At 34.0% G+C, this 22,945-nt stretch overlaps 1 protein-coding gene across 1 annotated transcript in view; it reads left to right on the top strand.

The window, feature by feature from the left end:
- The window catches only part of Unc13c (unc-13 homolog C), a 613,741-nt gene extending 591,617 nt beyond the window's left edge, over window positions 1-22,124 (top strand). Inside the window, 3 exon segments of the mRNA XM_047537684.1 lie at window positions 13,312-13,404; window positions 16,844-17,003; window positions 20,194-22,124. Of these exon segments, the coding sequence (XP_047393640.1) occupies window positions 13,312-13,404; window positions 16,844-17,003; window positions 20,194-20,479 (539 nt within the window). The 3' untranslated portion in view covers window positions 20,480-22,124.
- The last annotated feature ends 821 nt before the right edge of the window (window positions 22,125-22,945 follow it).

The following is a 22,945-nucleotide window of genomic DNA, read 5'->3' as shown; positions in this document are numbered from 1 at the left end:
TGAGTTATCATTGGAACTTATCAAATGCCTTTTTAGAATGTGAGATAATTTTTGGTGATATATATTAGAGCTATATTTTAACCTTTTAATGTTATAAGCCCTGCTTGGTCAGAGAATTCCATTTTTTTTAAATTTTTTTATTTACCTTTTAATTTTTTACAGATGCATTTTGATTCATTGTACACAAATGGGGTACATCATTTCATTTCTATGATTTTATACTATGTAGATTCATACCATTTGTGTAATCATACATGTACAAAGAATTCCATTTTTATCAGTATTTCATTTAGAATATTTGATGTTTCATGAATTATTTACTGGAGTCCTTTGTGTTCTCCATGGTATTTTTATCTCAAGTTTACAAACACACAAAATTAGATTATTTTTAAAAACCAAGAATTAAAAAAAGAAAATAATTATCCTTATAAGCAGACAACATAATTATTTGCATAGAAAGCAAAATAAATTCTTTATAGAAAGTATTAGAAATAAGTGTTTAATATATCCATATTGTTATCCTATATAGTTTAAAATGAGTGAACTAAAGCAATATTTATTTAACAGATGAAATTCTAAGCCGATTGAGTGAAGTATAGCAAGCCACAGATAATAATACCATTTGTAAACATTTTAAAATCCAAAGTTATGATATTCATGCATATATAATATGTATGGTTTGAAAGTATAATTTCAAATATAATTTCTAAATGCATGATAACAGAGAATAGGACCAGGGAGAAATAGTCTTGGGTTCTTGACTATTTCCATAATCTTTTAATAGTTGCCAAAATAGAGATATAAATAGTGATAAAATTCCAGAATTATAAGTTCAGTTTATTATTTCTGATTATTCTTTAAAACTTATCTTTTAAACAATATTCCTGAGATTTATTTAAAATTTTATAACTTTGCATATTTGGCAAATATATATATTGAGCCGAACTATGCACTAGGTACTTTTAGTTGATCATTAAACTTTTGAATCACAGCAAAGATCATTTCCCCATGGAGCTTATGTTTTGGTGGGAGAGACAAACTAAAAGCAAATATATATTGTGACATCAGAGAAGTTCTTGAAGAAAAATAAAATGGGTTAAAACCTCCACCCCAATTTTATGGTGCTTCAACTTTTTTAAACAATAAGTAGATCCCTGGAGGGACTTGCTGAAGCATGATTGTTGACTGATACATTGCTTTCCTCTTTTAATTCTTTTTTGTTTTGTTTTTGTTTGTTTTAATTTTTTAAAATTTGTTATTCCAATTAGTTGTACATGACAGTAGGATGCATTTATATATTCTGATAGATCATACAGAAGTGGAGTATAATTTCTCAGACTTGATTATTTTCATTTTTCTATTTCCTCTCACAAAACATCACAGAGTGTCAATACCTCATGTGAATTTTGGATGAATTTTTGTATACTTCTTCTATCATTTAAAAACTTTCTTTCCAGAATTTCTTTCCTTCTCTCATTATTACTGGTGTCTTCCCCTCCTATTTTGGATACCATATTGAATAGAGCTGACCTAAAACCCATAACCACAAAACTTCATAATTAAGGGATTGCCATAAGCATATTTGAGCTGCTTCAAAGCAAATTTTAGACTCCATCGGCCTTTACTCAAAGGACTGTTTTTAAATATACATTTAAATGCACATATTTTTTCTGCAAACATGGTAATTTGCTCCTGTGGCTATTATATTTCAAGAGAGAAATTCACACCTATGTATAGTAGAAGCCAGCTGAAGATCAATATTCATTTAATTAAGGAAAATATTCATTTGAGATTCATTATGAAAGCCAAAAGAACAAAACTTTCAAAGACAATTTTCTGTTAAAATTCATCCCTTCTTAGCACCTACACTTCTGTTTAGTCCACACATTATTAGTTCTGTACTGTCACCTCTTTAATGGAGCCAAGTGCAGAGCTAGGCACCTGGAATATAAAGCAAGGACTGTCCTTACCCTCATAAGCTCAAATCCAATAGGTGAGACAAGCCCAACTGAAAGCCCCCTGGTAGTTACAACACAGCATATACTCATTAAATGGTACCAATACTCACACCATTCATTTTTGCAACATGAAATTTCCATCTTGGCTTCTTTTGGTTGAAACATGTGAGTCATTTTCTCTGGAAATGTATTAAAATTTCCTGAGATCTTAAATCTTTGAACATGACTTTGTTACATTTACACATAACTGACTAGATTTAAAATTCTCCTTCTTAACTCCATAGGCATCATTCGATTTCCTTCTGAATTTTGCTGTAAGGAAAATTGCAGGCCCGCTGAAATCCTCTCCATTTCCTTGGTATTTATTAAATTCTGATAGGACATTTTAGCATTTATTTTGAAATCGAATCATTTCACCTACATGTACATTGGTGTACTTTGTGCTTTATTCATTTTTCTGAAGTCAATTTAAAAAAAAAGTTAAGATGTTCAGCTCAAGAAATTTACTTTGATTATGATGCCATTTTTTTTTTTTTTTTTCTATTCTGGCTGCTTCAGTAACAGCATGAGATGCTGTTACCTTTCTCTTGTGTTTTAAATTTTTTCACAAGCCTCTTATTGAGTTTTATATTTGTTCATACTCAAATTAGAATATCTATTCAGACAGATTTTTCAACACAGCCTGGATTACCCTTGCCCACTTCTTAACTCTTTCTTACTAATAGGTCCAGTGGTGTGAAGCTAGAGGTAAGGGTGCAGAGCCTGACTCCACTCATCTGTACTTCTATTGTGCTTCCGTTGCTATACACATTGACTTCAGTGACTAGCAAAAAGGAAAAATGTATTCTGAAGCTCTCTTCCTCCCAGGTTCATCATCCCCAAGTCTCCTTCTGCCTATAATGCCTGATGGGAATGCACGCTGCCAGGTGAATGTAACCCTTCTTATCCGGGTCCTCCCTGGTAATGGTGTTTGCTAGTACTCATGATACATGAGTAGTTTTGGGGAGAGACAGAGTCAGGCAAAATAGATAATACTAGACATATTAGAAATGGTCTTCAGATACTAGCAGGACTGAAAATTTGTTTTTGTTTTTGTTTTTGTTTTTTGTAACTGTCAGGTTTCCAGTGATTGACCAAATCCACATGCTACCTACTTCCTGAATCCTATTTTTTGGCAGCCCCTCCCACTGTATGGGTTTCAAAAGACCTTTTAAGAGGCAAGTTAGTTTGTCAGTGAACAAAAATTCTTAACTAAAATGAAAGTTGTCACTGAATTCTGCTTAGATATGGGGATTTGTTCAACATGCTTAATGTCAACTTCTTTGTATCTGAAACAAGAGATTGGATCAAGATATCATTTCCAAGATTCCCTCAGCATTCTTCAATTCTAAAATAATGTATATTCAATCCTAAAATATTTCAAGATGGGAAAGATACATTTTTCAAAGCAATTCTAAATATATCTAACTAGCATAGTGACTTACTTTAAGGATTTAACACTTAAGCCTTATTAACTACTGATTAATTTTTCAGCAATTTTTTCCACACACTGTAGCCAAGGAGAACCATTCATGTTAAAGCAGCAAGTACAAGTGTTTAAGGATAAAGCTTGGAGAGCTATGAAATATGAAGTCCAATGAGGCTATTAATCCAAATATTTGGATGATTGCTGTAGAGTTTAATATATAAAATGTAGAATTTAAAATATAATAATTGCAAATGTTATGTCATAAAAATATCTTAAGATATCTAGAAACTGTCTAAAGCAGTGTTTATCTTTGAATTTATGTTCTGTCTGGCTATTCAAGGTTTTAAATGACATAGAAGAAAACATCAGGCAGTTTGGATTTTTCCCCCCTTGATGTGGAAAAAATGAAGTTATTCAATAAGGATCATAACATAGTATACACAATATAAGTCAGAAATCCAGGATTAAATCTGTTTTGGCCTTTATTACCTTTAACAGGTAATAAATACCTGGCTTGCTGTGTTTGTAAAATGTACTTAATACCATCTAATAAGAAAGCAAGGTCTTCTACCCAAAGCAATTAGTACAGTGCCTGTACATACAGGTGGTCAAATAGTGTAGCCATGGTTGTCTCATGAATTCCTGAAAATATATTTTAAGGATAGTAAATGAAGATGAACAAAGATGAGGGAAGACTTAGGAAAGTGTAACAAAGGATAAAAGGAAATAAATAGTGTAAGTCTCTTTCTGGTGTGTTCACCTCCCACCATCTTTGATTTATAGAACTAATGACTGATAGAACTAGACAGAGGTTCACTCCTCCTCAGGGTCCTGGACCTAAACCTGGAGGAGCTGCAGAGCTTTCAGTAACAAAGTCATCTTCTGGGGTTCCCAGAAAACATCCATGAGGCCAGATTGAAACCTCATTGTCAGAGGCTTATGCAATATGGTTCACCTGTAGAGGTCACTTGAGAAACTATGATATTTTAAAGGATGCTGAAGGAGAATTTGGGGATAATTATCAAATGTAATGTGTAATTATTATAAAATTTTATGAGGACAGTCACCTCACAAAGTATACTAAAATTATGGTAGGTGAAAAACTCGCTTTGTTAAGGAGCTGATTCAATGTTGTATCAAAATCTGATAGTAAGCAGGACCTTTTTATCTTCAAAAGATGCCCTTCTGAAAGGACTTCAAATAAAGCAGACAGTTGGTTCCTTCAGTTTCCTGCCTTTTGCCAATGTTGACTCATAAGCACTGCTCATTCTTGAAGTACTCATGACCCAGTAATGTTATGACGAAGGACATATTCTAGATACCCATATGATGATTTCAGACATTCCTAGTCTAATTTTTATCAACTTACATAGAAAAGATTATAACAAGCATAGCTTCCAAGTTTTCATTATATTCATTTGTTAAATACATAAGAGCACTATAGATGTTCCCACCCAGCAATTTGAGAAATAGAAATATCTTACATGCGTTTTATTTTAGCAAGTAACTGTGTACATACTTCAAATTTCCTTTATTCCATGCCATTTCTACCCTGGAATGACACTTTACAGCAGGCACACATGCTGGACATTCATACCTCTCCAGATGGGAGATAAAATGTATTGCTTAGTCTAGCATATATTACTCATGTCTGACTGATTTAAACAACTTCTATAGTTTTTAGCATCTGCCAAACCATTAAATGAACCAACTAAAATAAATGTACTATTTTCAGTTTGCATAGTAATGGAGGACTGTAAAAAACTGTAGACTGAAACTGCACAGCACTATTGATAAACCTAATAGGAAAAATTATGATTGTACCATGAACTTTAAAAACATCTTGTCAGAAACAAACACCAAACTTCAGTCAGTTATAAGTGCATAGGTAAATTGAAATGTAGTAAGATTAATACACAGTATACTACAACTTAAATCATTAGAAACATTAGGAATTAAAGAATATTACCAAGAATATTTTGAATGACACTTGCTTTTTTTTCTTATTGTGTAAGGAACAACCATCTTCTGTGCCTTGGTGTGTTGTCTCATTAATTCCTAAGTTTGGCATAGTTACTAACTTTCTATCCTTTATACTTTCAGTATTATTTCTTTAGGTTTCTTGTTTTGTTTTTATGGTGCTGGAAATCAAATGCAGAGCTTGGTGCGTACTGGGCAAGTGTTCTACCCCTGAGCTATGTCCCCATCTGTAACATAACTCTGAGAGACCTTTTTTATTTTTTAATTCTTTTTAGGTATACATGACAGTAGAATGTATTTTAACATATCATATATATATGGAATATAACTTCCCACTTTTGTGGTTGTATATGATGGTGGAGTTACACGGGTCATGTATTCATATATGAACATAACAAAGTTATGTCCATTTCATTCTACTGTCTTTCCCATCTCTGCCTCTCTTCCCCCCATTCTGCTATATCCAATCCCATGAACTTCCCCGCCTCCACCTATTGTGAGTTAGCATCTGCATATCGGAGAGAACATTCCACCTTTGGTGTTTTGGGATTGGCTTATTTCACTTAGCATGATAGTTCTGAGAGGTCTTTCAATGTAAGGATTTTCTCTGATATTTCTATTAGAATATCTTCACCTTTTCCCCATTTGTCAGTGGCCACAACGTCACTAAGTTTTAGCTGCTTATCTAGAGACTGCAAGGGTAACAGTTAACATTCTCAGGGTCAGTAATGTCTTCTATTAACTATTGATATTCTATGCAAATCGCATACCTGGCATTATTACTTTTTTGTTTCTTTGCAGCACTTTGATCTTTTGTAGTTATTTCCCTCTTGCAGTTATCCATGTTTGCAAAATATATGAGTTTATAACTGGGAAATAAGGTGACAACACAACTACACACTTCGTGTGAACTGCATAGACATACAATGACCAATCACTGATAACTTTAAAAGAGGTGATATGATTGGTCACTGAAAATGATGCTCACCTGTGATTTACGTAGTGATTTTTGGACTAAAGGATCAGTCTATGAAGTTTGTACCTTATTAATATATCTGGGTAACTGAAACTTAAAGGAGTTGTTGGAAGACATTTTAAAATGTGGGAGCTGAAATTCAGGTATATAGAGACTGCAGGAAATGAAGACTTCTTAAATTAGCAAATATTTAATTGGTTAATATATACTAACAGAATAATTGTTTGTCTTAGAGATAAGAACTATGGATTATTAAAGTACTCCCTCCCCTTCTTCATGGGGGATACATGTAAATCCTCGTGGTGAATGTCTGAATCTGGACAGCATTGAATTCTGTATGTATCAGATTTTCCTACATGTAGATATGATTAACCTTAATTTTTAAGTTGGACATAGTAAGATATTAACAATAACTCAAAATAGAACAACTGTTATAGTATGATATAATCATTATTTAAACCTTATGAACTGTTTCTTTCTGGAATTGTTGATCTAGTATTTTTTGGATCATTGTAGACCACTGATAACTGAAACTGCAAAGTGAACCCATGGATAAGGGAACTCACTGGAGTTCATAATAGAAGTTTCCTGATGCTAGAGTACATGGCTAGAGAGGAAAATGTACACAATCAACTACAACACTGGACATGACATGGGCACTAGAGAGAAGCATAAACACCAGGCCACCAAAGCACCAACACATTGTTCTAAAATGGCAATTCCAAACAGCAAGACCCTTACACAGTAAGAATGATGAACCCTTTTTAACTGGTTGATTTACTCATAACTGTCATAAAACTATCACAGACCTGATTCCACTCTTCAGGTATTAGAAGGAGCAACTTCTCTTAACTATATTTCTCTTAATTGAGCAGTAAATTTCGCAGTTTTGTTTTGGTGGAAAAAAACTTGTATTTTGGAAGTCTAGTAAATGTTTCCACCCAGGAATTTTCAGAAGTGTTCAGGCACTGTTGAGTGTACAAGTGTGACATTTAACACCCCAGTCCCCATACCACTCTATTCTTTAGAAAAAAAACATACAACATACATAAAATATACAAGTGAAAAACCACAAAGGAGCAACGTGGGAAAAACTTAACATTCTGTGTATGTACAGCCTACATTTTAAAAGGATTTGGTCATTTTCTTTTCCTCCAGTACTGGGGATTGACCCCAAGTCATGTGTGCTAGGTAAGCATTACCTCTGAGCTATGTTCCCAGGCCTTCAGGCACACTTATTTAGCTGTTCCATGTTTCATTTTTGTGATTTTTTTTAAATTAAAATGTTAATTAAACATATAAAAGGGGTTCAGTGTGATATTTCTGTACATTTTTACAGAGTATATTTATCAAATTTAACTACCTTTTCTCTACCTTTCCCCTACTTGCCCTTTACAATATTCTACTTTGAGATTGAATCCTTTGGGATTCCACATGTGATAACGTGTGGAAATTCTTTCTGTACCTGGCTGTTTCACTTAACATAATGTCCTCTGGTTCCATCCATTTTTCTTCAAGGGACAGGTTTTAATTTTTCTTATGGTTGACTAAAACTCCATTGTGTGTATATATGCTATATTTTCTTTATCCATTCATCTGTTGATAGACACCTAGTCTGATTCCACATCTTAGCTATTGTGGAAAGTGCTGCAGTAACTATGGGCATGCAGGTGTCCCTTTTGTATAATGATTTCATTTCCTTTGCATATATACTGGTAACTGGAATTGTTGGATCATATGGTAGATGGTTTTTACTTTTTTAAAGAACCTTCATACTTTTCTCCATAATGGCTACACTGATGTACATTCCTAATAACAGGGTATAAGAGTTGCTTTTTCTCTACTTCCTTACTAGCATTTTTTTTATAATAGCCATTTATTATTTTATAATAGCCATTCTTACTGGGGTCAGATGGTATCTTATTGTAGTCTTGATTTGCATTATATATATGCATACATGTGTGTATGTGTATATATATATATATATGGCATATATATATACCATATATATGTTTATATATATATAAACATCTGTCCCCATTGCTCAACTCTTCTGCCTTCCTGTCCTAGTCTCCCCAGCCTCTGGAAACCACCTTCCTCAATTTGTAAGAGATCAACTTTAAAAAATTCCACATGAATGAAGTCATGCAGTATTTTTCTTTCTATGCCTGACTTATTTCACCTAACATAATGATCTCTCAATTCCATCCATGTTGTTGCAAATGACAGGATTTCATTCTTTTTATGGCTGAATGGTATTTCATGATGTGTATTTGCATTTTCTGTCCATTCAACTGTTGAACACTTAGGTTGTCTTTATTTCCTGGCTATTGTGAATAGTGCTTCAGTGAAAGGGGAATTCTGATGTCTTTTTGACAGATTGATTCATTGCCTTTGGCTAGATGGCCAGTAGTAGGATTGCTAGATTGTATGGGAACTCCGTATTTAATTTTTTAGGTAAACTAAAATACTGCTTTTCATAATGACTACTAATTTACATTTCTACCAAATGTGTAACGGTTCCCTTCAAGTCTTCATCAGCACTTGTTATCTTTTCTTTTTGATAAAAGCCACGAGCTGAATGCATTTTCTGTGTTTAGAGAACTTTTCTTGCTAACCCTAGTTTCAACACTAGTTTTTTAAAACGATCAAGAAAAAACATTTCACAGGATTGATAAGTTTTATGACAGTGAGAGGAGAGATTTTTCTCACTTGAGGGTCCTTAAATATCTGATATCCTTATTGTACTCAACCAAGGAAATTTTAGAGATAAAAGAATTATAAAGTTTTGGAGAAAAACTCTAGTTACTTCAAAGATTTCATATTATGTTTTTTTTATTTAGATAACCATAATATCCATGAGGGTTTTACATAACTTTCATATGTGGTATTATTTGTGAATCTTTAAGGGATTTAAGTATTAAAAACCTTCCATTTATTGGACAGCTATTATGGGCATATAATCTATGTTTTTTAAAAAATTCTCTTACCCTTACAACAATGCTGCTATATAGTTTTCTGTCCATTTGAAAATAAAATGAAAGACCAGACTTTTAATTAACTGCTAATGAGCAACAGAGAGCATCCAGGGTAGTCTTGTTTCATTGCCTCCAGTCTTTGGACCATGTTATATATTATGAGGCAATCAAGAATATAATTAAAGATTTATAATATGAAATGTAAGAATTTAATAGGATAGCTATTTGGACAGGACTTCATGGAATATAAAATGTTCCAAACACAGGTTTTTGTTTTTTTTTTTTTTTTTTTTTAATAGGAGGTTTTGAAGAATTAGTTCAGTAATAGCAGCAGGTACCAGCAGGGGGGATGGAATAAAGGGTAACTAAAGCCACCCTAGTCAAAGGTTGTGTTTTAAGGTTTGCTCCTTAGTATAGTGAGATGCCACTGTGAAGCTTTGCAGAAGAGAATGGAGTGAAAGTATGAACCATCTTTTATACAGTTGAGAGGATTTCTTAAAATCACTGACTATAACCTCATGACTAGAAAATTTTTCATCAGCTCTAGAATGAGTGCAACTTTCTAACATTTCTGTTTGCCACTCTGTCATCTAAGCTCCATCTATATTGAATTCTTTGCAGTTTCTGGGACATACCTTTCTGCTTTATGCATCTACATTTGTGTATATACTCTGTCTTTTGCTTTCTTTGTCTACAAGATGAATTCCAATTCAACCTTTAAGACCCTCCTCAGGCATTTCCTGCACTGTGGCATCTATAACAACCATTGCAAAGAAGTGAATGTTCACATTTTAAGCCCTCTCAACTCCACCAAATATTAGCTTGTTGATCCTCAAAACACAAGACTATTGAAGAAATGCTAGAAGCATTTGTTATGAGTAAATCAATGACATTAACTCCAATCAGGACATTAACTCCTGTCCCAACAGGAATCAAATGGCACACCCAAATTCAGACTATTTGAAGAGAATAAAGTAGATACAAAGTCATGGGCAGGATATTAGAAAATCAGAAGGAACAGTAGACATCCTCCCTATGACAAAAGTAAAAGAAGGGAAGAACTTACCAGGGTCAGAAAAGAGACTGTCACCTAACAATGGCTGCTTAGGGAAAATTTGGTTGCAGGATTCAGTCAGCAAAAGGGGACTTCCAAGGATGGAGACTAAATACCTAGCAAACAAACTGGATTCTAGAATAGAGGACACAACTGATGGTTCATACAGATTAGTCTCTGAGGGCAGAGAGCAGGATGGATGAGGTCAAAAATGAATTTAGAGAGCCCAACGGAGGATAACAAACCTATCCACTTTTAACAGTGTGATACATTAGTCATAGAAGTGCAAACCAATAAAATCAGCCAAAGCAAGAAATATCAGCTAATTTTTTATTGAAGATATGATTGCACCTGCATACATCAAAAGACTAAGTGAAAATCTTTCATTAAAAACTCAGTTGCCTCAATTTAAAATATTAAGGTAATAAAAGTCCTAGTTTTCCTAGTATAAGTTGTAAAGAAAATAGTTCAATTTAAAATGGGATAAAATACCTATGACCAGAGTTTTCAAAAAGTATAATAGTTACATTAAGAAACCTTTCCAAAGTATACAAAGAGTTGAATAAAGGGAAAATACACACATTGTATTCTTGAATAGGAAGACTCTGTGTCCTAAGGATGTCACCAATTCAGCAATGTGGAACTATTCCAAAGATTACTATCAATTCTCTCTTGGGAACCCCGCATTCTTTTTTTTAATTTTTTTTTAGTTTTACAGACTGCATACTGCATTTTGATTCACTGTACACAAATGGGGTACAACTTTTCATTTCTATGGTTGTTCACAATGTAGATTCACACAATTAATGTAATCATATATATACATAGGGTAATACTATCTGTTTCATTCTACTATCTTTCTGTCCCCCACCCCCTCCCCACTTTCTACAGAGTAGACACCCCCTTACTAATATCATAGTCTGGGTTTACACTGTTGTTAGCAATATTAGAAAATCTGGGCTTTAACGGTTTCAGACTCTCACCCAAGTTCTCCACTTCTGTCCCAAAAGCAGGCTAAAACAGTGATTCTAGGAGAAGAAAGAGGAGTAAGGAGGGCTCTTCTCTGATGTATACCTTTGCTTCTCCTTCTGGGAGGTCTCCCTGGAAAGAAGTAAAATGAAAGAAGACAGATGACTCTATTTGAACTTTGATGGCAACTTTTAGGGGCCAAAGGTTGTTACCTATTCCTTAGGTCATGGACTTAGGGGAAGAATAGCTCCACAGAGCAGATGGTGTGAGAGTCATTTCTGAATAGCTCCCCTAGATTTTGATGGGCTCTCCCAAGCCTCCATACTCGGTCACTTATTTCTTCTGAGCCTCATGTGTCAGCACACCACTGTCCTCTGAGGTGCCTGCCTCTGCCCCACCCAGCCTGGCCATCCCTGACGAGAACATAGCCTACAATTGCCTTTTCCCTTTCTCATCTCTAGCTCTGTCACATCAAGCCCATTTAGGAATCATCCCCCATACTTAGCAAGTACGGACTTCAGTCTGGGTACACTCAATGGTGGTTTTTACCCATTTGGCTCTGCTGGAGTCAAATAGTCTAAGTAGACCACCAATTCAATACAAAATGACTATCTTGCCTGCAATTCCAGTTTTCTTCCCTTCAGGAAAAGGGAACATTTCCCCTTTTTGCTTCCCCACCTTCCAGCAGAGAATAGCCAGCCCTTTTACTTATGCCCAGAGTGAGCGCTTGCTAATTTCCGACTATTCTCAAATGGCTGTGATGGGGCTAGGGGTGGACTGGCTCCTCAGCAGGTCTTGTTGAAAGTTTCTGGACTAAATCCTGATGGTTTTCCAAAGTTAGGAACCTAAAGACTTTCAGAATCTTTTGTTTTCACCTTTAGGAATTAACCATTTTATGAGAATTTTTAATGAAAATAAGATTCTTGTTAATCTCACATATTGCTAATGAAAATTTAAAGGGTTATAAACTAAGGTACAAAATTAAAATTTCATAACTTTAACAAAGTATTCTCCTCATCATATTATGCTATTAATAATCTTGTATAAGTGAAATACTAATTCATGATAAATTGGAAACAATTGAAAAATGTTTAACTTGTAATATACTCATGTTTTAATATTAAATATTTGCAAACATCTTGGTGATTCATTTTCAAGCATGTATCCATTCACCATGTACTTTGTAGTTAGTACTTTCTATGCCAGGTCATAGAAAAGAATGTGACAACTTTATATATACTGAATAGAATGACTATCACAATCCTTTTAGGTGAAAAGATAAAGGTAAGATTAGTAATTAGTAAAAATGTTATGTTGGAGGCTGGTGTTATCCTCATTTTACAAATGAGAAAACTAAGACTGAAGAATGTAGTAAATTATATAGGATTTGACCTCGAGTTTACCTAACACAACATGTTTAACTTTGGGCTAATATTCACCAGCATGGAGTTTACTACTCTTATTTATGCCATATATACACATTGTAAATATATCTATTATACATTTACCATATTCCAATAACATTTTTGTATTTGGGCTTCATGAAAGCAGGTGCTCTACAAAGTTGTCTTTGGGTCCCTACTACTCTGGTCTGTCAAATCATAAAATTTTTAAACGAATGAAAAGTAATGATGCATCCTTATATATAAGCAGTGACTAGAGCTTTATTAAGTTCAGAGGCAAGCAACTGCAAGTTCATGTATCAGAAATTTTGTAGATCCTATGAAATTTTTAGCCCAATGGACTAAGTATAATTATACCCAAACCTGTATAGAAAACAATTTCATGGACATTTATAAATACCTATTATGATCTATCAGTGAAAAGAATCATTCACTTCCAATAGTATATTTTAACTCATGCATAGAATGTAGATTCCCATTAAGTAGTCTGAAGTTCCAGGCCAGTAAACGTCTGCTTACTTGCAGGTCGCTCCTCCAAAGATGCAGTGGGTCAGATATCTGTTCACGTGGATGTCACTGCCACCCCAGGAACTGGAGAGCATAAGGTCACTGTAAAAGGTATAGTTCATGTTCAGATAAATTAAACAACCTATTGAACATCCACAACAATAACATGAAAATGTAATTTTTCTTGTATCTAGTTTTTAAAATATATAAAATTATTTTAGGTCATGCTCTATTTATTCAAAAAACCAACTTTTATTTAAAACATCTGAATGGTTTAAATACATGGGTATCTAAATTTCCAAAGTGTATATTCTGTGGTTGGTATTATGATATTAGAAATTAGTACCATAGTTGGCTCTATAACTTCTCAAAGTTAAATGTTAAGTATATTTTACTCCATATATTCATGATCAAAACTATAGTATCCTGGTATACTTTAAAATTGTTTTACATAGTGTATCTTATATTTAAAAAGAAATATAGCTATAGTCTATGATAGATTGCTGGTAAGGATACAGATAAAGGGACATACTTACAAAGTATCTTTGTATTAACAATTCCAAGACATTTTCCCGATATTAGCAAAGCTTAAGCAAAAGTTTACAAATAAGAACATGCATTTAAAATTATTTGCCTGAAATTAGGAAACAGCGAAGTGTTTAAAGTGACTGGTTAAATATATACTGTAATATCCATACAGTGGAATATATTTGCACTTTGATAATAATGATTTAAATGTCCATGATTCACTTTTAAAAAATCTATTCTTTTTCTACTTAAATGTTAAATATGTACACCTAAATTATTGTCATTGCCTCTGAGAACTAAAATTGGAGTTTTATCTATTTCCTATATTTTATAAATATTTCATGAACATACTTTAATTTTTTAATTTTTATTATTTGTTCTAATTAGTTATACATGATAGTAAAATGCATTTCTATTCATTGTACACGAATGGAGCACAACTATTCATCTCTCTGGTTGAACATGATAGTCATACCATTCGTGCAATCATACAAGTACCTAGGGTAATGGTGTCAATCTCATTCCACCATGTTTCCCACTCCTTTGTCCACTTCCCTCCCCTCACTCCCCTCTTCCCAATCCAAAGTTCCTCCATTTATCCCTCCTCCCCATTATGGATCAGTATCCACGTATCAGAGAAAACATTTGGCCTAAGCAATAGCTTAGCAATTATAAATTGAGCTTCTATAAACATTGATGTGGCTGCATCACTGTAGTATGCAAATTTTAAATCTTTTGGGTATAGACCAAGGAGTGGGATAGCTGGGTCCACAACTTAATGTTGCTTGTATTCTTGATCATTGACATTCTGACTGGAGTGAGATGATATCTTATTGTAGTTTTGATTTGCATTTCTCTAATAGAGATGTTGAACATTTTTTCATATATTTGTTGATTGATTGTATATCTTCTGTGAAGTATCTGCTCAGTTCCTTAGTCCATTTATTGACTAGGTTATTTGGTTTTTTGGTGTTAAGTTTTTTTTAGTTCTTTATATATCCTGGAGATTAGTACTATATCTGATGCATGTGTAGTAAAGATTTTTTTCCCACTCTGTAAGTGCTCTCTTCGCGTTATTGACTGCTATGCTGAAAAGAAGTTTTTTAGTTTGAATTCATCCCATTTTTTGATTCTTGATTTTATTTTTTGTACTTTAGGAGTCTTGTTAAGGAAGTTACGTCCTAAGCCAACTTGATGAAGTTTTGAGCCTGCTTGCTCTTTCTTCTATTAGGTGCAGAATCTCTGGTCTAATTCCTAGGACCTTGATCCACTTAGAGTTTTGTGCAGGGTGAGAGATAGGGATTTAATTTCGTTTTGCTGCATATGGATTTCCAGTTTTCCCAGCACATTTGTTGAACAGACTATCTTTTCTCCAATGTATGTTTTTGGCACCTTTGTCTAGTATGAGATAACTATATTTATGTTGGTTTGTCTGTCTTCTGTACATGTCTATTTTGGTGCCAAAACATGCCATTTTTGTTACTGTAGCTCTGTGATATAGTTTAAGGTTTGGTATTGTGATGCCTCCTGCTTCATTCTTCTTGCTAAGGATTGCTTTGGCTATTCTGGGTCTCTTATTTTTCCAAATGAATTTCATAATTGCTTTCTCTGTTTTCACGAGAAAAGACATTGGGATTTTAATTGGAATTGGATTGAATGGTAGTGTGGCCATTTTGACAATATTAATTCTGCCTATCCAAGAACATGGGAGATCATTCCAGCTTCTAAATCTTCTTCAATTTTTTAGTGTTCTGTAGTTTTCATTGTAGAGGTCTTTCACCTTTTTTGTTAGATTGATTCCCAAATATATTTTGAGGCTATTGTGCATGGGACAGTTTTCCTAATTTCTCTTTCAGAGAACTCATCACTGATGCAAGAAATGCATTAGATTATGGTTGTTGATTTTATATCCTGCTACTTTGCTGAATTCATTTATTAGTTCTAGAAGTTTTTGGTTGAATTTTTTGGATCCTCTAAATATAGAATCATGTCATCAGCAAATAGTGGTAGTTTGGAGAATTATTTTCCTACTCCTTTCCCATTAATTTCTTTCTTTTACCTTATTGCTCTGGCTAGAGTTTCAAAGATGATGTTGAATAGAAGTGGTGAGAGAGGGCATCCCTGTCTTGTTCCAATTTTTAGAGGGAATGCTTTCAATTTTTCTCCATTTGGAATGATGTTGGCCTTGGATTTAGCATAGATAGCTTTTATAATGCTGAGGTATATTCCTACTACCCCCACTTTTTCTTGTGTTTTGAACATAAAGTGGTGCTGTATTTTGTCAAATGCTTTTTTGCCTCTATTAAGATAATCATGACCCTTTAAGTCTATTGATGTGATGCATTGCACTTATTGATTTCCATATGTTGAACCACCTTGCATGTCTGGAATGAATCCCACTGGATCATGGTGCACCATCTTTTAAATGTTTTTGTATATGATTTGCCAGAATTTTATTAAGAATTTTTGTATCTGTGTTCATCAGGTATATTGGTATGAAGTGTTCTTTCCTTGTTGTGTCTTTGCTTTTGGTATCAGGGTGATACTAGTTTCATAGAATGAGTTTGGAAGGGTTCTCTCCTTTTATATTTCATGGAATACTTTGAGGAGTATTGGTATTAGTTCTTCTTTGAAGGTCTTATAGAACTCAGCTAAGAATCCGTCTGGTCCTGGGCTTTTCTTGGTTGTATACTTTAATTTTTAATATGAAAAACACCATGGTTTTATCCAACAACAAGGAATGCTGATTTTTCATGTCAATTGTACCTAACTTTTCACCATGCCAGTGCCACACAGCTTAGAAAGTTCCATCAGGTGTGTATTCCAGAGAGTAAATTGTTTTTTCTTCAAGGACATTTCCTTGTTAAAGGGATTAGGATACTAATAAGTGAAACTTGTAACTTTGTAAACCAAATTTTTAGAATAAAAATTCAGCATAAGAACCAAATGGAGGAAACTAAGTTTCCACACATTTATTTGCTAACATATCACATTCTTTTCTCTTTTCCTTTTTGGATTTTAGTGATTGCTATTAATGACCTAAACTGGCAGACCTCAGCAATGTTCCGCCCATTTGTGGAAGTTTGCCTACTGGGTCCCAATCTTGGAGACAAGAAGAGAAAACAAGGCACAAAGACAAAAAGCAACACATGGTCACCAAAGTACAATGAAACATTTCAGTTGTAAGTCATAAACATCACTTATTCAAGTAGCCAATAGCTATTATAAAATAAAGCCTCTAGGTATAAGTATTCTGTATGTTGTAAATGAAGAAAGCTGATTCTAGTTCCCTTTGTTCAGTGACTGTGTATCAGGCAATGTGTAGCTACTGGATACATGACAAAAACCTTCTTTTACATGTAAATTATGGATAAAGAACGTATTTTTGTTTGTGATTTTATCATATGGTAGCAAATACTATGCAGGGAACTATGTAATAAGTACTGTGGCTAGTTGCTTCAATGCAGTAGTCAATGAAACTTCACTGAATCCTGAAAAAATATTCCTATAGGGAAGAGAGTCTAAAGTATTTCAGGTCACATGAAAGATCAAGGAGATGAAGACAGGAGCAAGCATGGTATATTTAAGAAATAGGGTAGAGTAGGAAAGAGTGAGGTGAGTTTGGAGAGGTGTTGAGGGTGTAGGTACCACTTCACGGAAGGGTTTGCAATTGTCAATCCATGAGAAGACCCACTGGAGGGGTTTTAGATGAAGAGATGAATATTGAATTTGTATCTTTAAAAGATTAAAGGAACCAATTACAAGGAAGTAAGACCAAACAAGTAAAGGTAAATTAGAAGGCTATTATGATTATTATGTTATCCAGGCAAGCAATAATATTGACTAATTCATGGTGGTTTAAAAAAAAAAACAATGGAAAGAAGTAGAAAAGTTCTAAACAATTGTTGAAAGTGCATTCTTGCCTGAACTGGAGGTGGAATGTGAAAGACTGCCATAGTCCTGGGAACATCCAATTTAAGATAATTCACAATAACCTTACTTAAAAAGGAATTTACATACCCATTTACCAGGGAAAACATTTGGCCTTTGACATTTTGGGATTGGCTTATTTAACTTAGCATGATATTCTCAAATTCCATCCATTTTCCTGAAAATGCCATAATTTTATTCTTTATGGCTGAATAATATTCCATTGTGTAGGTATATTACAGTTTCTTTATCCATTCATCTATTGAAGGGCATCTAGGTTGTTTCCACAATCTAGCTATACATACTGGGGTAAGAGAAAAATGGAGAAACTTTAGGTTATGTAGAGGGAAATGAGAGGGAGTAGGGGGCGGGGATATGAAAGATGGTGGAATGAGACACATCATTAACCTATGTACATGTATGGTTACATGAATGGTGTGAATCTACATCATGTACAACCATAGAAACGAAAAGTTGGACCCCATTTGTGTACAATGACTCAAAATGCAGTCTGTAAAAATAAAAAAAAATAAACAATTTAATGGGAAAAAAAAGAATTTACAAATGTGTGAGTAAAAGGGGACTATGGACTATAGTGATGGGATTTGGGGCTATCTCCACTTCTTGAGGGAAAGGGAGGAAGAGTCCTTAGGCCATTAGTAACACTGGGACAGAGGAAGCTCCATATGAAGTCGGCCACAAGTCGTGACCTTCCGTGGACAGAAACAGCCTACCTGAGGCAAGGACTTGGTTTCAACTTGGTTTCTGACTTCACTTACAATGTTCCTGATGCCTTATGGGGTTTCTTTTGGCCAAAAGCAACTGAAAACCAGAACAAGAAAAAATGCTATCACTGTAGTCATAGAGGTCAGCATTCTATTGCAATGTGAAAAGAGAAGGGTGCAGTTGGGACAAAGATACCTGACACTGACTAAAACAAGAATGACCCCTGGGTTTTGGGCATAAGCATCTGGGGAAATGGTGATTTATTGAAATGGGAGAATAGGGAGAGGACATGACATGAAGGATTTTGTTTGGGAGAAGCCTATTGGACACCCGAGAGGAGATGTCGAATCCCCGGTTGGGTATAATTTGAGAGCTGTCTTTCTATAGATCTTATGTAATTCTATAAATTTAAGTGAGCTAACCTAGTGATAGAGAAGGGAACCCAGGACAAAGCCCTAGACATTTCCATAAACCCAAAAAGTTCCTTACTGTTTTTATTTTCTGGTTGGTTCTCTTGGTTTTTCACATACCTTTTAAGAATTCTGTGCTCTGAATACCTCACTCTCTTAGCTCACTATTCTACAATGTATAAAGTTTCTAATAGATTAATTACAATGATCCATAGTAATAAACCAGCTCATAGAATTCCACCTATCTGTTCTTCGAAATTACACAAGTTTTCCAAAGTTTCTAAAAATTACTTGGATTGTGCAAAGGTCTAGATATCAGCACAGAGTTACAGAGTTACCAAGACCACTATTTTTGGAAAGGCAGCATTTTCATATACACAAAGATATGACTGCTATCAGATTTTGTTCTTCTTTTCTTACCCATCAGGCTACCAATTTCTTTTGCATTCAGACTCTCTAAAATAAATACACATTTAGTTATCAATGTCACCTGGGGACAAAATTTGACTCTGAAAAATGTTTCATCAGAAAAATGTCATCTTGAAAGTTTGGAAGGTGGTACTGCCAACAGATAGATGTGCATTCATTAGAAAGTCAAGAACATGTGTGAATGAATTAAAATAATGGGTGGAAGAAGATTCTTCCCAGCATTATCACTACTCAACCTTCTTCAAAATATGCAGTTCTACACTGACAAGTTGTCATAGGTTGTTGCTAGTAGGGGCCATCCTCAGCGACACACCTGACAGGCCTAACTGGAGGAAGGAATTGGCATTGAAGCAACAGACTCTGCTGGAACTAATTCACTCTGGAGATTTGTATCCAATTTAGCACCATTATTCCCCTGAAAAGGCTCCTAGCTACAATAGCTTCTCCCTGAGCCTTAGGTAAAGAAAAGAGAATAGTTGCTGGTGTTGAATTGGCCTAGAGATTCCTCCAAGAGTACCTCTTGCTCTGAACTAGCTCCCCAAACCCCTAACCACTCCATCCTAGCCACAGTCTTTATCAGTGAGGCCATGTAGAATCCTCCTTTGAACAATTAAACAACACAATATTTTACTTCTCACTTACATCACTATGCTTAACATTAAGGCAGTAAAGCATATTTTTTTCTATCTAGGGAAAGAAAAAATAAGTTAGGTCACTATCATAAATATTACTGGAAAATCTTAAGTAAAATTTAAAGGGTCATGGTTAAAATATGTTGCTTCTCTATTTGCCACCATAACCTTTCAAGCAATGTATACAATGTTAGTATTTTAAAACTATAAGTAAAATCTGCTCAATTTATTTTTAATTCACACAGCATTCTAGGTAATGAAAACCGCCCAGGGGCTTACGAACTTCACCTCTCAGTTAAGGATTACTGCTTTGCCCGAGAAGATCGAATTATTGGAATGACAGTAATTCAACTACAGAACATAGCAGAAAAAGGAAGCTATGGGGCTTGGTATCCTCTTTTGAAAAATATCTCCATGGATGAAACTGGTTTGACTATCCTTAGAATACTCTCTCAGAGGACCAGCGATGATGTTGCTAAAGAATTTGTAAGACTTAAATCTGAAACAAGATCTACTGAAGAGAGTGCTTGAAACAAATACTGAGATATCTTTGAGAATCCATAAACTCTCATTGTGTGACTACTGCATGCATGTGCAAATACATGGGAATGTTTATTTCACTACATTTCACTGTTTGCCAGTACTCAAGTACAATGTCTACAAGGTATGTGCAAAACCTGCTGAATTTTATACCAATTCTGGTCTTTGGGAAATCAATGTTCCATGAAGTGCCAAAATTACGATGTAAAGTGAAATATCAAGATTCTCTTTAAATGTTTATTTCGTCTCATTACCAATTTCTTAGCCATGAAACAAATGAAAAAAAAAATCTAAGTTTGTCCATTCGTTGTCTTTGTTACATTAGTTTATATTGCCCCTATCAGAAAGCATTTGTTACTCAACTTCTGTTTTAGCCTTACCTCATTCATCTGCGTAAATACCCTTTTCTACCATAACTAGAAATGCAGTGACTTCTAGAAAGTATTTGTAATTTTATAGTTGCAGATATATTGTGATGATTTTTGCATACAAATTAAAATAGAAAAGGTGGGAAATATTTTATGCTGACCAGTTTCCAACCTTTCTGAAATATCACTGTGAAGAAATGCTATTAAAGCAAACTTAAACAAAGCAATGCTAAATAGTTTGTTAACATTTGATATATTGACAAAACTATGTTCTTTAAAACTGCCAAGGTCACATCACATTTGTAAAAAAGGTAAGTTGATGCATTTGCCACATAGCATTATGTCTCAGCTTTACCATAATTCATTCTTTGGAAAGTCATAGGCTTAATGGTTTAGAAATGGTATGGAAGGTTTGTTTCTTTACCTGTGATAAGTAACTATATTGTTAGTAATTTCCCTCTGACAGTTATGACTATAATCAGTTAAATGTTTCATTTTAAAAAATGATTTATACTGAATGCAGCATTACTATATAGTGCAATGGAGCCAAAATTTATGCATTCATCTATTTAGTGAAAAGACGAAAAGCAAAATTGTAAGCAATTTCTTCAGTTTTTTATAAGCCCAAAATGCATCAGATACAATAGGAAAACAACACAGCTCAGTACATTGATATCCCAGCATTGGTTTTTGATTATGAAATAGCTTATGAATACTGCATTTTCTGAATTTTTAGGATTTGCCTTAGAGTCTGTGCCTAACTCCTTGGGTACAGAACAGTAATTGTAATTTATGGTCATAACTGTTAGTGGACTACCTACACATGCAGAGAAAAGAACCTATTACATCGATTGTGTTTTGTAAGCAATCTGGTCTGATATGTTAAAGACAGAACTGAGTAGTGTCATCTTTCTCAGAACCACTTTGCTACTGGGTGTGAAAACTCCCAGACCAGTGAGATTGGCTAATTTGTGTTAAACCCTTAGGCAATTGCTTTGTTAATGACTTTTCCAAATGCATAGTATGATGCGATCTCTGGCATATGCATTAATAAATGGATGTATACTAAGCACATGCAACACGTTTGCCTTCTTATTTCATCTATACAAAATCATTACTAATAAAAACACCAAGCTCTTTTTACCACATATAACACTCTTCATATTTAGTTCTAATCCTCATCCAAGAGGTGCTATGTTTATGGAAGCAGCTTGCCATTATAAGATAATGGCACTGAAAAGAAAGAAGAACTAACATATTTACCTATATCTTGTAGAATACTGTTGAACCTATGAAGGAAATGCAACAATTTAAATTAAAAATTATAAAAATTTTCATCAATTAAAAAATTCATATTAAAGATTCATCTTAAAATGATTTATGGTTTTATAGAATATGATGAGTTCTTTGGGAGCACATTAATTTTATAAAGCAGGAAACATTTGAATAAATGGCAGTTCAGGATTGCTTTAATTAAATTATGAGTTTTTGCAGTGTATATTTAATTGGATCAACTTATTCTTTTTAAAATATACAATTTATGTCTACTCATTAGTACCTATATTTTATGATAGCAATTTTGGAATAGTTATAAATCCTGTAGACTTTTTCTCCAAAGACACAAGTGTTTTCTGTTGTATGAGGAACAATACTTCTTGTTACTTCCAAAATCACCCTAAGGTTGTCAGTAAGTTCTGTCAACTCTATTGCTCCATTAACATATGTGGCAGTTTATTCATTCTAGATAAAGGCAAAATCTCTGTACATATAAACCTTACATTATAAGTACTTAAAGATATGCATCAAAATCAAATTTGGCCAGAATATTTAAAACCTTAATGGAGCATTTACTATTCAAAGGAATTCTGGAGAATTATTATTTAAGCTAAGTAATCAAATATCCTTAGCCTCTATTTCATCTATTTTAATAATTTATATATTGAATTTATCTCAATGGCACATTTATAAATGCCAATCCTAGTTTAATGTCTTTCATTTGGTCTTTTAAAAAAAATGTTTGTGTTGGGATAGCGGGTGCAAAATCCAGCTCTGAGTTCAAAGGTTTATTGACAGAGAATATCTGCCAGGC

Source organism: Sciurus carolinensis, chromosome 2 (genome assembly GCF_902686445.1).
Source record: "Sciurus carolinensis chromosome 2, mSciCar1.2, whole genome shotgun sequence".
Taxonomy (NCBI): domain Eukaryota; kingdom Metazoa; phylum Chordata; class Mammalia; order Rodentia; family Sciuridae; genus Sciurus; species Sciurus carolinensis.
This window is presented reverse-complemented; position numbering and strand designations above follow the sequence as displayed.